The sequence below is a fragment of the Enoplosus armatus genome, chromosome 16 (assembly GCF_043641665.1).
Source record: "Enoplosus armatus isolate fEnoArm2 chromosome 16, fEnoArm2.hap1, whole genome shotgun sequence".
NCBI classification, from domain to species: domain Eukaryota; kingdom Metazoa; phylum Chordata; class Actinopteri; order Centrarchiformes; family Enoplosidae; genus Enoplosus; species Enoplosus armatus.
In genome coordinates, this window is record NC_092195.1 from 17,404,941 (window position 1) to 17,422,466 (window position 17,526).

Below are 17,526 nucleotides of genomic sequence, written 5' to 3' on the forward strand. Positions count from 1 at the left end.
TGGTTTGGTTTAGGTTTGCACAGGTGAACTTGCCAGGTGGTAGTCTTCTGAGGCAGATTAGCGAAGCCCAACCTGTCAGGAGTTAATATAAGACTTGCTTACAGTTAAGACTGTAGGTCTGACTGAAACAAATTTCAGTTTCTGTCGATTGTCAAAAACTGATGCTCAGACCATGCTAACTTTGTGTTAATTTACTTTAGCCAGCTAACGTTACAAGCTGTCGGCTTGTGCCCCAACCGGTTTTCCATTAGATGAACGGCAACTTTCTTTTTCATCGGCTTTCCAAGCCTGTTTTGTAAAACAGTTAACGTTAACTTTAAATTAGTCAAACCATCGATGTAGCCGGGATGGGGTTAGCTTATCTTCCTTTTTAAAATCAATGACTTTACAATGGTACCTTGGTGCTACGTCTCAGGAGAAACAACATTAGCAACGTTAAGCTAGCGTTACTGAGTTAAAGCTAAGCCAGTGTTAGCTCTACGCTAACTAGCAGCAAAGCCGTTGCAACACTCGCATTTTTGACTCTTAATAAGCAATTAATAACAAAATATAATATATGGGTGTAAACCTTAGCGACAAGAACGTTATATATAGTTAACGTTACGTTCTTTGTAATTTTATATTTAACGCTGAATAGCACAATTAGCAAGCTCGTTAGCCTCAAAGCTAATTTAGCACAAATAACTCCACTCGCTAACGTTAGCTATGTGCTATCCAGCTAACAACAACTCGGATGTTTTTAACGGAAACTGGACGGTTCCATGTAACCGCAAACCTACCTTAATTTCTCTGTTATTTTACAAGGTATACTCAGTGTGCGGTTGATCAAATACTTTCTTTACAATTCGCTTTAATAACTGGATTTTACTTGAAATAAATCGCCTCTATTGTGTTTCTTCTTCCTTTAAATCAACATGGTCGCCTTCTTCTTCGTCTTCTCTTCCTCGGTGTCTGTCTCCTGTTTATTACATGTGAGACTCTACGGCACTACTGCCACCTGGTTGCAGTGGGAGGATATACTTGGATTATTTTGTACTGTGTCTCTGGTACATTTTAAAAGAAATATGTATTATGTATGACAATGTTCTCCATCAGTGGTTGTAACAGTGCCAGAATATGTTACTCAAGTACAGGCACTGCAGTGATAATTTACTTTTTCGACAGGTAAAGTAGGAAACTAGCATACAAATTGTACTATAAAAAAAAATAAAAAGCACTTAAGCATAAAAAAATCAGATTTATTAGTCAGCTGAATCAGTTTTTATGTCCCCCATGCGATTTTCAAAGAACCATACTCACAAGGTTTCGATCCTTACTATAAACCATGTATGATGTTTTTGCTGACCGTTGTCAAATTCATGCTACACAGCTTTAGATGTTTGAATGTATTTTTTTTAATCATTTCCAGCAATGGTTCCATCCATTTCTATCCATTATGAAAATTAGTAAAAAGCCTCTTGAAACGTCCTGAATCAGGTTGTTCTGTCAGTATAAGTATCATAATGTTTGGGTTTGAAGTGTGTTGTCTTGTGTACAGTAATAAAAGCAATCATCTACCTGTGAAATCCAATTCAACATGGATTTTTTTTTTTGTTTTTACATAATACATTGAAATGGCAGATTCAATTACATAGTTTCCAATTTACATGTAAGATATAATATTAACAGGGTCAAGAGGTTTATCAGGTGGCTGCACAGAACAGGAGCTAACTCTCAGATTAGCTGCTCAGACGAGTGCTAGTTAACATCATGTTTCCAATTCACTACTTAACATAATATGTCCAAAAGCTTCAAATAAGCACAAGCAATCCTTGCATTTGTTTTTGATTTAATTCAGATATTTAAATATAACAACACAGTGTTAAATATTTATATTAAGAAATACTAAGAATTAATTTACAGTATAAGAAGTTACTTTCACACCTACATCCACATACTGCTGGTAAATACAAGGTGAAGGCCTCCTTATCAGTATGTTGTAAACATGTGACAAACTGGCAGATTATGCATTTAATCCAAATATAATAATAATACAGTGCATCTGAAATGTGTTTCCTGTTCAAGTACACGTTTAATCCTGGTCCGTTTGGTAATGCAGGCAAAGCTTTTCTTCATACACTACACAAATATAGCAGCACTTTAAATTCAAGGCACAACAGCTCCTACTGACATATATCAGTTAAGAAATTACTGCGAGGGCTGGTGACGACGAAGTCTCTGTCAGTTCATAATATTCTCAATGTGCATTTGATCTGGATCTGGATGAATGTAAATCTAGCTAGACAAATACTTATTTTGTCATCATTTAGGATCATTTTAGAGCTGGTTTTAGAACGTTTTTAGTGGCTCTCTGTTGTGCAGAATAGGTTGCAGTGTCCCTAAGCTTCCTCAAGTTTTAGAGTTGTTGTTGCGTCCTCATAATTCTCCCTGACTTTTTTCCTTTTCTTAAATTTATTGCATCTCTCTCGCCACATTATGTCAGATCTCTTTTTCATCCAAGAACAACAAAGTTCCAACGATAAATCAGCCTGATGGATTAGTACTCTGATAAGTCTCTTCCAACTTTGGCCGTTTGCGTAGAGCAGGCGTCAGGTTTTCTTGCTGAAAAATCTTCCTCATTTGCTCCACACAGATTTCTGCAGCGACCTCCGTCTCCTTGGCGAGCTGCGATAGGCTAAGGAAGCCATGAGGCAGGTCCTCCACCACCGTCAGACTCACAGGCTGGCCCATGTCTCGCAGCTTCTTGGCAAACATCACAGAGTCATCCAGCAAGGCATCCAGAGCAGAGGCCTGTGAGGACACATGGAGGAATCAGGAAACAAGGAAAAATAGCTGGAAAAGATGCAAACTCTGCTGGGAATAAAAGACTACAGGTTCACAGATACTAGATTCATGAGGCCGATACTGATATCAATTTTTGTGAGCTTCTTTAGCTGTCTATTGTTTTTTTGTCAAAGACACATTCTTTTCTTGTGGTAATATAGTTAAAAGCACAAAAGACAAAAACATTCAGGAAAACACTGATGGACAACCTCAAGTAAGATTTTTAGAACACAGACATGAACTGAAAGTCATTATTATTGATTATGTTGCTCAACCTATGAACTCAACACAGATATGTTGCTGTTATTTTGTACAATTTAGTAGAATAGTCTGGTTCCAGATATGAATTCTGCCCACATGTCAGTTCAGTGATTGAAAATCCATTAGTTAAGTAAAAGGAAAAGCCAATTCAGTCTAATTATCAGGCTAAAAATCTTAATTATTGCCTATAATTTCATCAAGAATTGTGACAAGAGGTGCAAGAAGATGTTCTACTGCCCTCTGATGTAGCTGTGGCCTCTGCTAAAGTTACACAGCATGTTGAAAATAAATGAGGCTAAGTAGTTAAATTGTTCTATGGCTCTGGATGAGGTTTCTCTTACCACTATGTGTACAGGTGGCAGACCTCTCAGCAGGTTGTTAGGAGCCAGCAGGGGCGACACAAACGGGTTCCTGATGATGGGGCTGGAAGTTGGGCGAACAAAAGCCAGGCACTCGGAGCGCAGGGGCTCAAAGCCCTCTGGGTAATCCATGTGACCGCCGCAGTTTGTTGTGGAGGTGTGAGCGGATGTCCTGCGAGTCTCGTTGCTCTGGGGCCTCCTCTGCGTTGATGACAGTGAGCGCGTTCCACCTGAAGTCCGCATGGGGTCCAGAAAAGACTGGATCCAGTTGGAGGCTCCCTGGGTGAGATCACTGAGCAGCAAAGCGGTGTCTCTACCCAGAGCGCTCAGACTGCTGTTTCCCACTGCAGGCTGCACTGTCTGACATTCTGCACCTGGAGGGGGATGATGTGACGGGAGCAAGGGAGGAAACACATCAGAGAAACAGGGGAAAAAGACACCTGAGAAGAAATCACTTTAACTGCATCAGCTGCATCTTATTTTACACGACAATACTGATTTTTAACTCATTGCTGAGCTATGCTCTGTTGCTCATTGCATGTCTTAATGTTAATTGTACTGATGTTTATTACTGATGCTTTGTTGTTTATTGTGTTTTATGTTTTATTACTGATCTTATATGATGTAAGGTGACCTTGAGTGCCATGAAAGGCACCATTAAATAAAATGTATTACTATTATTATTCATTATTTGCGGCTAAAAAAATACTTCAGTGTCTTTTTAGGAAGCTAAGCAATAAATCCTGATTATTACCTTCTCCTCCTGTATATACACAGTTCTCATGGCAACAAGACGCTGTCAGTACTCAAATGAAATTGCTGTTCTATGGAAGCGTTTTTGGCCCTGTGGTCAGGGATCTTCTTTGTGGTCCTTGAACATTATTGAACATAATTTTTTTTATTTAATAAAGGCTTTAACATGTTAAATATTTAGAACTTCCACTCAAGTTACTTTCATAACCACATAGTTAAGCTAGTTTTCTATGTGATATTATCAGGCAATGCTAGATGACAGTAGTACATTTAAACCAAATGTAAAAATCATAATCCTGTTTACTTTAATGTAGGTAATGGGAATCAAAGCTTTCTCTCATACACAATGACAATAAGTTAACGTACAGTATGATCTCCAACACCTGAGATATGAGTCTGTCCCTATCAAGTCATCAAAACTTGATATGATAAAATCTCCTCGTCTACATCAAGTTTAAGTTCACACAGCGACAATGTGTCACTACTCAAACTACGAGTCTCTCTATTCCAGGAAGTTTGAGATCATGGCACATCAGAGGCTTCCGGTGTTTACAGTGAGAATGACCAATATCAGGCTGAGCAGCCAAACCTGTATGCCAACTCGGTGGTGCCACAGTGGTGAGGATTAAGCCAAGTTAGACTTTATATTTAGTGCAGACATGAGTGTAGAGGACAGCAGGTTGTTAATTATTTTCATCTTCCTTTTCTCCCACTTTAACTGGTTTATACATATAGAGATTCTGTTTTCTGTTCCAGTGGCGCCGGAAAGTGCTCTTGTGTTAAATGAGGCGTGAAACTGCACACGCCTACAGCTGTGCGCGCACACACACACACACACACACACACACACACACACACACACACACACACACACACACACACACACACACACACACACACACACACACACACACACACACACACACACACACACGCCCTGTACACCCACATACCTGCATAAGCATTGAGGCACTTTGCGAGAACACCTAGAGGCAACAGCGGGTCGATGAGCGTGAGCAGACGGGAAGGCGAGGCGTCGGTGGTGAGCAAGGTGGCGGGGTAGGCAGCCATGATGCCGTCAGGGACTCGGATGCCACTGGACATGGCCTTCATGGACACAGTGATGCAGAGGTTTCCTCCAGCGCTGTCACCTGCAAGACAAACCCGCTCCGCTGTGGAGCCTGAGACACACAGACAGAACTGTTAGTATCTGAATAATAATAATTTCAACTGTATTAATAAAGAACAAGGATTGTTGTGATAAAGTTAGGTGGACTTCTCCCTATCTTTAACTAGATAACAGGCTGTTTGGTGGGTGTTTTTATCGAAATCACTTTACACTACCACACGAACTACAAATATAGCCATCTGTAGACCTGCTTGTGTGAATACACTGGCACATACATTTGCATTTTTGCACAGGAGCGTGTTTGTTGCTGTTAATTCACACATTCTGTTAAAAATACTCATTTACATATATTCAAAACAAATGTTCCTCTCACGTTTGGGTAGTTGTGTCTGTAAGTATTATATGAAATAACTGTAGGTAATAGATAAATACAAGAAATACTGTATGTTCACATTGTCACCAACATACAGTAACGTAACAACACAAGTGTTTACATTCTATTTTATTGCTTTACTGTTTTTTTATCTTAGGTTTCTTCTCTTTTGAAAAAGTTTAAGAAAAAAAAAAATAGTTCAACAGGAACTTCAAATTAAAGGCAGATGACAAAAAAACAAAAACAATTCCCACACTGATAAATATACAGTTAGTGACGATTCATTTATGTATCCCCAAATACTAACAGACACACCGATTAATCTGTTAAAATAACAAACATTAAGTCTCCCTATTGGTTTATTATAGTCCTGTGTTGTTCGGGTGGACGTCATACACATACCCAGCAGATGACAGTTGTTTAGAGCCCAACAGTAAGCGTAGAAACATTCCTCCAGAGCTCTGGGAAAGGGCGCCTCGGGTGACAGAGAGTAGTCCACGGAGAGGATCGGTACGTTCAGCTCCTTCGACCAACTCCGAAGGTAATTCTGATTCATGGGGAGTATAAGTAGTAGTATTATCCATATGATAACTTTTGCAAACCTCTAATACAGATTAAAATCAGCAGTCCTCCACCAGCCTTCTGTACTGTACCTCATGGGATCTGGAAGTCTGGGCCACGAAGCCCCCTCCATGGAAGTGGATGAGCAGCCAGGGAGAGCGAGGCTGCTTCTGTACCCAGGGGAGATGGGACACGGAGATGGGAGGAGGATCGGTTCGAGAAAAACCTAGCAGCTCTTCGCTGTCCTATAAAGTAAGTCATAAGGTCATTAATAATTAAGGACAAGTAAGAGAATTACATAAAAAATTACTTTTCTCCATCTCAATTAACACATTTTCTGTCATAGTATACAGCTTTTTTTAATACAAATTAAATTTTGTACTTGTATCTCAGTTTACATTACATTACCCTTACATTCAGTTTCAAGAAGAAATGCATCACACGATATGTCATAGGTACCTACCATGCATTTATTAAATGAATACATTGGTAATATATCGATTGGGGTCTGCTTGTACATTCCTTTGTACACTTTTATGTGTTATATATCTGATGCAACTGATCAACCAACTGATTAGGCCTTCACATTTCAGCTAAACTTTTGACCTTTAATTATTGTTCCCCCATTGGACCGATATGTGATATTTGACAGGTGTGAAAATCAGATCAGATATTAACAGATTTCATCACATGGGGGACAAAAGGAGACAGAAAATGTACAAACTTCTGACACTCATCACAATGGATCAAAGACCTTTTTAATATTTTTCAACTTCTTCTGATTATATATCCTCCATCTAAAACTGTGTCTGGTCCAGATTGAGTTTCTATCAGTTTCCAATGGCCACTATTGTCATCTGTGTTTTTTCCTGTTCCTCACCACATCCCGGTGTTAGACCTGTGAAGCCTCACCTGTCCTTCTCGAAGTTCACAGGAGATCAGACGCATGTGGACTGGCCCGGGGCCCCAGTGGGCTATTGGAGGGGACACAGTGGCTGTTAGACCGGGGTCTGAGGCCAGTGGGAGGCGTAGAGTGACAGGAGGTAGAGTCAGGGTTAAATTCACCTGTACTGGACAAGAGGCTATTCTGCTGAAGCCCTGGACAGAGAAAAACATGCAGGGGATTGAGCAGTTAAAACATTAAAGAGGACTTCAGCTAATCTGAGAGTCAGTGGAAGAACATTTGACCCTGCCTACTGTTATAAGGCCGGACTCTGTGAGGTTCCAGAAGGACTTCCAGAACTGCAAGTCCAGGTTCTGGGTAATGCGTTCAAACTCAGCTCCCCGCAACTCAGGATCGATGACGTACTTCCCTGATGTGAGGAGGGAAAGGGCTGCCATACCTGGAAGAGGATGGGTGATTTTAAACATGAACACAACAGGACCGTCCATCAATACCATGACATCATGGACAAAACCAAAATAAAGACTAACCCAAGCCAGACTGCTGTTTACCATACGTCTCTCCATATGAAACCATGCTTATGACAACGGTTTGGAGGAACGGACGTAGAGTTGGCGAGAACTGTGGGAAGAAACAATGGACAGTTAATAAGAAGAGTTTTGGTTTCAAATAATTAAAATGAGTGACACATACCTTTTCATAATGAAGCCTGTGACGCTTCTTAAAATACTTTACTTGACAAAATTACAATACTAAACTGGCTATTTGGGATCTGATGTTTGGCTACATGTTGTGACCGGACAAGAGGTGCTCAATAAGTTATTTGAATTACATTTTGAACTCCAATGTGCTAAAAACTAGATGAAAATAAAAGCAACAGGTGTGAAGTAAGTCAGTTTTTGTTGGCTGACCTGAAAGCCCAGACAGCGGCCATAGAAACAGGCTTTGTGCATGGAGCTGTACTCCTGCACAAACCTGCGGCTCAGGTCCCCGTCCTGCAGGGAGTACAGCTGGCCGTGGTTGTTATCGTTGATCAGCTGCTGGGCGAGGTGGAGCAGGGCACGCAGCTGGCACAGAGCGCTGCAGTACGCCTCCATCTCAGAGGCATTGTGGTCCGCCCTGAAGAAGGCACTGTTGTAATTAGAGGCAATGTAACGGCCTTTGTGAATGATGTGCAAAAGGCAGGACAGCAAGACCTGAAAGAAAGAAAAGCAATGTAACTCACAGAGGAGGTAGAGAGTCTGCATTCAAAGGATGAAAAGGCCAAAAACAACAATGAATACCAAGTGTAGTCTGTGTAGTCAAAGCTTGATGATGTGTAGCTTATTGCTCTGTGCCATAGAGCTCCATTGTTGTCCAAAACAATCAAAAACACATGAAAGAGCCACACTGAGTGCCACAAACAGTACAAGTACTAAGTGACAAACACAATGTTGGTTTTGGTCTTTTAATGAGATTTTTGTCAATAAGAAAAGTATTATTCTTTAAAAGTGAATGTACCCAAATGCTGCACATTTTAAATCTATTCGACATCATTGTAAACAAACAAAGCCAGTGAGACAGTTGCATTTACTTTACACTTTGTTTAACATTAGGTGCAACCTACGGCAATTGGAAACGCTGATAAAATGTAATCAAACATATTCGAAAAAATAAAATACTTTTTTAATTTTGAAAGAGCAATTTTGGTAAATGATCAAAACATGAGACTTAAAACACTTAAATTTCCTGTTTTTTCCTGATGTGAAAGGTTTGAATACGTCTTTTCTTTCAACATGAAACATATCTGTAATCATATTTACTGCACACTGGAGCATGTCATTACCAAACTGTCAAACTGTAACATGTCATACAGCTTGTTTTCCCAAATCTCTCATAATGAAAAAAGGAAATGAAGTTAAAATAGTCACTCAAGTTAAACTATGTAGAAAGTTTCCACACCTTGTGACAAAACAGAATATTTCATGGGAAATATCTTTTTAACTCCCCACTATCACTACGTGCCATGAGATCTAAGCTACCAATCATCAAAAGCACACCTTCTTTACTGTACTGTAACTATACACAGCTGTCACAAAAATTGGATGTTATACAGCGCTGAAACGATTAGTCAATAAACCAATAGACAAAAAATGTATCTGCAACAATTTTGATAATCAAATAATGAAGTAATTTGTTTCCTGCGTGTGAATATTTGCTGATTTCTTAATCTTCTATTATAATAAACTGAATCGTTTTGGACTTTCGACTGTTGGTCAAAACAAGCAATTTGGTGTGTCAGTTAGGGTTTGGGAGATTTGTATTTTTCTTTCACTCTTTTCTGACACTATATATACCCAATGATTAATAGCAGTGCTAATGTTATAATAATTATTTAAAATGTTACATGCAACACAATTAAAACACTGGTGTTGACAAACTACAAGCCAAAATCAAACAGTAAATTTGATTTGTTTAGTTTACAAAAAGGTATAATAACTCGTTAGTACAATCACAGCTCAAACATCAGCAGTGAGTGGAATAATAATACATCCAGTCCGTGGGATCAGTCATACCTTGACCAGGGTGCGGTAGCCGTTCCCAGGCGTTTGTGCGTCAAAGTCATAATGGTGGAAGACGGCGGTGAAGCTGCCGACCACAGGCTCCAGGGCTCGGCCATGCTCCTGAATCTGTCTCATACATGTGACCAGGCGCTTGGCAACAGCGCCGTACGGCAAATCAGGCCCACACATAACAGAAATGTTGTCTTCACATACTGTCTCCAAGGCTGCAAACACAACCTGGTAATCCATATCTGAGGCTGGGAGAGAAAGACAGACAAGAGCACCTATTAAAACATTTCTTTAACCTCCTTTATATCTGCCTCTGTAGCTGTCGACACAGCAGTCATGTGATGTGCACTGTGCAACTTGAAGAAAAGGGACCATCACCCAAAGGGTAAACACACAGATCTTAATGACCTCATCTCCTGCAACACAACTCATTGCTTTGGTGATTATCTTGTTATCTATTTGGTCAAGGGTTGAAGTTCCAGCACAGCTTGAGGGTTAGCACAAACCAGGCCGTCAAAACTAGCTGACTGCGATGGCATCAAGTGCTGGAGATGATTTCAATTACAACAAATAACAACAGTCCAGATGGAGCATAAAAACAAAGCTCTATACAAGTGATTCCGCTTTTATGTCAATAAAAAGACAGAGACACGGACAAGATTAAATGTCTTTCTCAAACATGCATATCTGTTGTCACATTGACTGAAAATATTGAAAACTTGTCTATCAAGAGTCTGCTCTCTTTCTAGATAACTGACAAACACTGAAAATGTGCACTTGATTTGCTTGTACACGGCACCATGCAAATCAACAAGCAAACAGCTATGGGTCAAAATGAAACATTACCTGTTGGCTTAATGAGTTTGGTATATCTGGTTGTTTTAGGTCATTGTGGTCAAATTTGCAAATAATGAGCAAGATTGCTTTATGACAATATTGGATTTGCATTTACATGTTACCAAGCTACATTAAAGCCCTCATGTTAATGTTCATGTAGGCACTGAGACACATTGTGCAGTGTTGCTTTGAATGTTATAAAAAGTGGAAAATCTCTTCTGTGTCAACAGCAGCTATAAGTTCCTATAGCCTGCAGCACAAAGTGAAATTAGGACACTGTGCTAGTTGTGGCAGTGTTCATAAACACTGGAGGCTTTATCACAGTTGTGACACATGTTTGATTGTGTTGTTCTATTTCTGTTTAGTAGTCAGTGTCTCAGTGGGCAGCCTTTTAGGCTTATAACATCAGCAATATGCCACCCTAGTAACTAGATGTTCTTTGAGCCATCTGCATTAGACATGCGATACGTGTTCATGCCTCTAGGCAGTGTGATCTGCTTTTTAGTACGGGCAGTGCTGCAGCTAGGATTATACACTAGACACCAAAACAATCTATTATATTTCTTTAACTGTTCAGTTATTTTATTGGAAAATTATATCTCCCTATGTATTTTCTCTTTTTGCTTGGATTGTTCATTTTAGGAGGTCTGCCTCACTTAAGCCCCACTTCTCTCTATTTTATTCAGTTTAATTCTGTTTTAATTGATTTTTTCCTCTTCATTATGCTTTTAAATATAGCTTTAATGGATTTCTCTGCATTATGTGGCACATTGCGAGTAAGTAACAAGAACAATAATTTGTTTAAAAATGGTGTCTCCGTTAAATAGTACTAAAGCACTGACATGTTCTTCAACTGTAAAGTGTCATTTGTCAGACAATATTTTGGTCATTTAAGGGATCTTTATCAAAAATGTTTGTTATGTGACTGAAAGACCAATATCAGTTGACAGCAAATATCATAATCAGATTTTTTAAAGGACAAGTCTGGTGTTATTCTGTATTTTTCTTATTGTCAACAAATCCCATGAAAAGACCTCTTTCAATATTTCCCATCTTCCCTACCTTGTCTTGGGCCCTCAGCACCACGCCTATTAATTCCTAATGAAGATGTAAATGTTTTTGATACTAGTGAAACTTCACAGCAGCAGCAGGATGATGTATGCGTGATTGAATTACAATAAACTACAGTGCTGATGTTCATTGTAATGAAGGCACAAGTCATCCAGTGCAACAGTGTGGCTCACTGATGTGTTGCTGGGGAACAATGGAGATTTATAGCACAGATAAACAAGTTATTTCTGGCTTTGGATACAGAGACAATACTTATTAATAGTATTAATTTACTGATGATTTTGTTGACAATAAGAATAATATAAAATATCACGAGCCGTATTCTTTAACTTCGAAATATTAATAGCAGTATTGGCAGTAAAACATCCAGTATTGGTCTAGGTGCAATAGCAGTACACTATCAAGTTTCAAATGACAACATGATGACATCTAAACTACAAGTACAATGCTATAGTACAATTCAGAGTTACAATTCTGTTTTCAGCTTCTGTTCCCTTTAGTTTCCCTGCTGATTCTCACCATTAACCAAAATAAAAAGCCTGGGATGTCCACCAGCAGCCCTTTAAACCTAAACCGTTGATAAATTACGTAAACCTGTCAGCAGGCTCGCCTCTGTCACCGTCCAGCACTGATGTACTATAGCTGGATATCAGTTTTCAGCACAGATATCAGCTTCTCGTACAGTTAAAACGCCTCTCTTCGGGGTTTGGAAGCATTTTTGTTTCTCACACATAGCTCTTCCGCTAGCTTGTCTCCACACCTTCACACAAACTTGTCACTGTTGATAATGTCGACATAACCGTTAGCACTATTGTAGCTATCAAGCATACGTTTGCTACCGGTGACAACTTCACCCACAACACCAAGTTGGAGTTGAACTGTCGATCACTCCGTTGCTTTCTGTTTCGGATCCATTTAAAAACGCTAAAATACAATGACACAGTTTCATATTCGTCGCTAACACTCAGCGACAAAAGTCTACACATGTCCCAAACACGACAGATACGTGTGTGTGTGTGTATACATTATGAGTTGGTTAGTGTTTTAAACTGGCTTCACTCACCGACCCGCATCCTCTTCCTTGATCTGTCCGTTGGTGTCCCTCAGAATGCTGGGTAACGTCATGTGAGCAGAGCGCGAGGCGCCGCGCGTGCCCCCGCGAGCCTGCTAGCATAATGAATCAACAGGTAGGCTAACACTTTCACAAACAGCGGGTTTTTTTTAACATGAATCAGGTTCAAAGTGTGATTATAAACATTTTGGAAAGAGGTCTGTTGTTGTTTGGGATGATTGTGATTAAATCTGCAGTGATTATGTGACATATTACCCCTGTTAACTACAGTAATTTGCTGTATATTCGGTCTTTCTCATAGAAAGTTCATTACAAAGGTATTAATATAACGTTCGCCTACTTTAATTGATATATTATATTGTACATGATGTATTTTAGGCTGCAAACCAAACATATGGAAGCCTCCAAATGAAAAATGAAATATAATGAATTGAAAATACGAAGTCAATGTTATAAGATAATTGGTCAAATGTCTTGCTAGCACCCCGTTTTTTGTTAAATGTAATGTTAAACTATTAGCTTATTTAGGTTCCCCATGAAATACACCTTATTCATGGCAGACAAAGTCCAGGTGTTACTAATAACATTAATTAAGGCTCTGCTGAAGTGTCCCAGTAAGTCATGACTGACAGTGAGCCTACATGCACAATACCAGGAATAACTAAATTCAGCCCTCAGTCATTTTATTATTTACACCTGTGTATTTCCTTCTGTGACATGTCAAATGTAGGTTTACGGTTCAATTAATGTCTTCTGTGTTCTGCTGCTTCTGTATACATTTTACCATGAGCATTCATATTCTGTGTGTTGTATGGTTCACTTGCCCCTCACTATTGTACAAACACAAAAATACAACAAACTCTAATGGCTAGAAGAAATGTTGTGCGTGCACAGTATATACTGCAGTTTGATCATCCTCATTCTCTTTTTTGTGTGTATGTGATGAGATTATGGGAGTCTCTAGTGGCCATCAGTTCACTTGCAACGCTTCACATGGGTGAAAATTTGCTCAGAAGAGTGACTTGTACTTGGACTTTAATGCTCTTACAACCACCCTTTTTTCACTATGATATAATAAAACAGAAGTATTTGTCTTCTTGAATTTAGCTAAGGATTACACACAAGTGTATGTGAGAGTTAAATATGGGGAAAAGAAGTATGTGAATATCTTTGAGTTTAAGAGTAACCTTGGGCTCAAAAATAATCAAATTAAGTAATAATTGAAATATTCAATAATTGCTGCCCTAAAATTAGGATTTATCTTACAATAAGTCGAATAAATGCCACAGAAATGCCAAATGTCCTCTGAAGAAACTGTTGGATATTCATGATAGCAGTCTGTGTTTTTATGTTGTGTTTGATTCTAAAGTGTTTTGAGACCACATTTTTAAATAGAATAAATAGGCTACATGTAAGTAAGTGAAAAGCTACAAGCACAGCTCATATTTTTTGTTATACATCTTACCATGTAAAATAAAGATATAAAGGTTCAATTCAGTTTTTTTTGCCCTCTTGTCCTTTTGAACAGCATCACAAGGGCAGGCTGGGGTTTTCCAGACAGCAGTCAACAATATTAAAACAGAAGACGTCATGAATGAAGTGACGCTTAATACTCAGTTGAAATTCCAGAGGTGAGTGACTAATCTTATAGTCTTATATCACTTTTCTGAAAAATCCAACACCCAGTTGGAGGGGACTCTTGTTTTTTGCAGAATCTATCAGGTGTTAAATGATGTATTGGGTGTGGACGTACAGTATGGATGTCATTGTGGTCACTTTCTTTGTATGACGCAACATTAAAGTGTTGATACAACCTGTTGACATTTATATTGTAGACAATCACCTTTTCTTCAGTGTTAATAAACTATAGGGGTTATATAAATTCAATAATATCAGATTGGTGCACATATTAAAGGTCACCTCGTTGATCTCTGTTGGTTCAACAGTTCTGTGTCACTTGATGTCCATGCAGGTTTCACTGCTTTTATTTAAAACCCTCTCCTTTGCAATTTGACACCATAAACAGACTTTGAGGCAGATGAACATGCAGTGACTTTTCCTAAACAGCTACATTCTGTAGTGGGAAAAATACAGTTGTATTTGTTGTGCCAAGTTTCATAATACTTAAGACCTCCTTGCCCCCTTCTGCCACACTCATCATCTTTCTGTAAAATATAAAGAAAAATCAGTCAGATATTAAGAATAATGCCACTCATTGTGATTTGTTATAGAAAGCCCCAAGTTCCTCTTCATCTCGTCCCATTTATTCATGACACAAACTACTTTGCAGTCTCAAAAATGTGGCAGAGAATTAAAAATCAATAATGAACTTATGAGGAGTGTTTATACGACAAAAGAAAAAAAGCAGAGTCACTAGGAAGTTCTTGACATTTATTAATAGACAAGCATGTCAAATCCATCAAAAAGATATTGTCAGGGACAAGCTCTAATCGAAATGTAAACACTGAAAACTTGTAAATCATCATCACAAGAATGAGGAAAATTCCAGTTAGGTTTTATTTTCTTTGTGTCTGACTTTCACTGATGTTTCTTCCTCTCTGTGACTCAGCATTCTGCACTGTAAACTTCCCCATCACATAACATGCAAGTCAGTTCTCACAATGATACGTTTTCATGGTCTGTAATTAAATCTGTAGAGAGACGTACTGTTTACATAGTCTGGTGTCCGAGCTTTGTGTGTTTCTAACTGTGTGCACTGTGTTGTCCATGTGTACATACAATCACTGAGCTGCAGGTATGGCCCTTCAATACTATTATTAAGACACGACTATAACTGTTATAACTATGACAAATAAAAGCAGCAAATCCTCACATCTCTGAAGCTGGAACCAGAGATGTTTCGCATTTGTGCTCGTGAAATGAATGAAAATAATTGTGATTGCTTGTCTGTAGGTTATCAAATCAATGAATCGACTAATTGTTTCAGCTCTATTCGTTTTGCCCAACAATATTAAACTAAGATGGTGAACATTGTCAGCATGACGCCTACTAAACATCAGCATGTTAGCATGCAAATGTTAGCATTTAGCTCAAAGCACTAGCCTCAAGGAGCTGCTAGCATGGCTCTTGTTAAACGAACAGTCTATTATCAGAATCGTTGACTCATCATAATTGCGCTACGCTTAAACAAATTGATGTTGAGTTATTGCATTTGTGACTTAATTCTGAAGATATGTCATAGAGGTCATTTTTTTGTTTATAACAAAATCCCCATGGCGGCCTGGTGCGAGTCTGATCTGGTTCCTTCCTGTTAATGCCTGATGTCAAGTTACAACCACAGGCACTTCTTTGTTGCCTGCTGCCCTCACAGAGACCCTCTCATTACCACTGACCTTAGATACAGGTGTCAGATCCATCTTAACCAATCAATGCAGCCAGTTTACTCATAAACTGTCAACAGAGCTGCCGTGCCGACAACTTCCCCGAAGTCCATGCTGGTGTCCCGGAAGAGAACACCTGCATAAAACTGACTGTGCAGGTTTCACTGTGTTTTAATGTGTTAAGATGAGTCTTATTTTCTGCAGTTTTGTAAATACAGTTAATAGTAATGGTGGGAGAAAGATGACTAACGTGTTTGATCCCTTTTGTTTGCCTCTTTGTAGTTCTTAGAGTTTGTAGAATGTCTGTTCTTTGGTTATTGATATCTCTATAAATATATATATATATATATATATATATATATATATATATATAATATAGAGAAAATTAGCTATGGGATAAGAAGGACCTGCTAACTTTTCTTGATTTCTTGATAAAGCAAGATAGGGCAATTTTGAACAATTTTGCTATTTTCTTGCTGTATGTAGATCTGACGTGTCTTATATATCCAGAAAAATAAGTCAAACTGAAGAGAGACAATGAGACAAAATCCAGGAAACAATTTACAAGTAAAACATTTATTTAAACACTCTTTATGTACATTTGTTCTTTGGGGTTTTTGTGAAATGCTAGATGGCTGAAAACACCCTGATTGCACGTTTCCCCTACGTCCTAAAATGTATGCCCTTGCTTAGTAAGAAGGAAAGTAACCTGAGGATCCCTCCAATGAGATTAGTAGCTGATACGGCTTTAAACGGTTTAAATTTTAACTAAAGGGATTGTGCCCAGCATGGAGGCAAAGCTTGAATAACGACTCATGGAAAAGAAACAACCCGTCCAAACTAAGGTTCATTTACAAGTCTCTGTCACCTAAACACACATTCATAGTGGCAATGAAGGCTCAACACAGTCACTGTTGTGCAGCAAGAGGAGGGGATGTTGTTGGGGGTGCAGGCGCTCATTTCCAATAAGGGAGACAAACGGGTCAAACTGCCTTGCTGTCTTCATATCATTGGATACTTACTGTATACATTTATGTAAAACCCCACCTGGAGGCGTCACATAGATTTAGTTTCAGAAGGCCATATGAAATATATAGAAGGTATTTAAGAGAAACTTTTGCTTACGATCTTGTTTTTGTGTTTTGCCCATCGTTCCTATTGGTTATGACAAGATTTAATTGGTTTCATTGCAGTAATCTGGGGACGTGGTTACCTTGCTAGATATTACTTTACATTATATTAGGGCAAACAACATAAGCTCTTCAAGAATTAAGCAAGTTCTCAGCTTAAACAACATTTAAACTACAAAACTGCATTCATTCATTCAGTATGGTGAACATAGCAAACTTTTTTCCCTAATTTTATCATCTTGGATCCCTAAGATTTGACCCATTTGATCCCTTGATCCACCGGTTTAGATAATAGGGGTAAACTTGAGATGTGTTTGAAGCCCAAACCGGACTCCATTACAAAGATGTGTTTAGCAGTCT

The 17,526-nt window shown here is 38.8% G+C and overlaps 1 protein-coding gene across 1 annotated transcript; it reads right to left on the reverse strand.

Moving 5' to 3' along the window:
* Window positions 1–1,819: 1,819 nt before the first annotated feature.
* On the reverse strand, window positions 1,820–12,708 carry lipea (lipase, hormone-sensitive a). The gene is made up of 11 exons (XM_070921265.1): window positions 12,687–12,708; window positions 9,719–9,963; window positions 8,075–8,359; window positions 7,694–7,784; window positions 7,457–7,602; window positions 7,172–7,357; window positions 6,352–6,504; window positions 6,101–6,245; window positions 5,150–5,377; window positions 3,426–3,817; window positions 1,820–2,790 (listed from the first exon to the last, which is right to left on the reverse strand). Exons 1-11 carry the CDS (start codon window positions 12,694–12,696, stop codon window positions 2,524–2,526), a joined length of 2,148 nt encoding a protein of 715 aa, XP_070777366.1. The 5' UTR covers window positions 12,697–12,708; the 3' UTR covers window positions 1,820–2,523.
* Window positions 12,709–17,526: the final 4,818 nt, after the last annotated feature.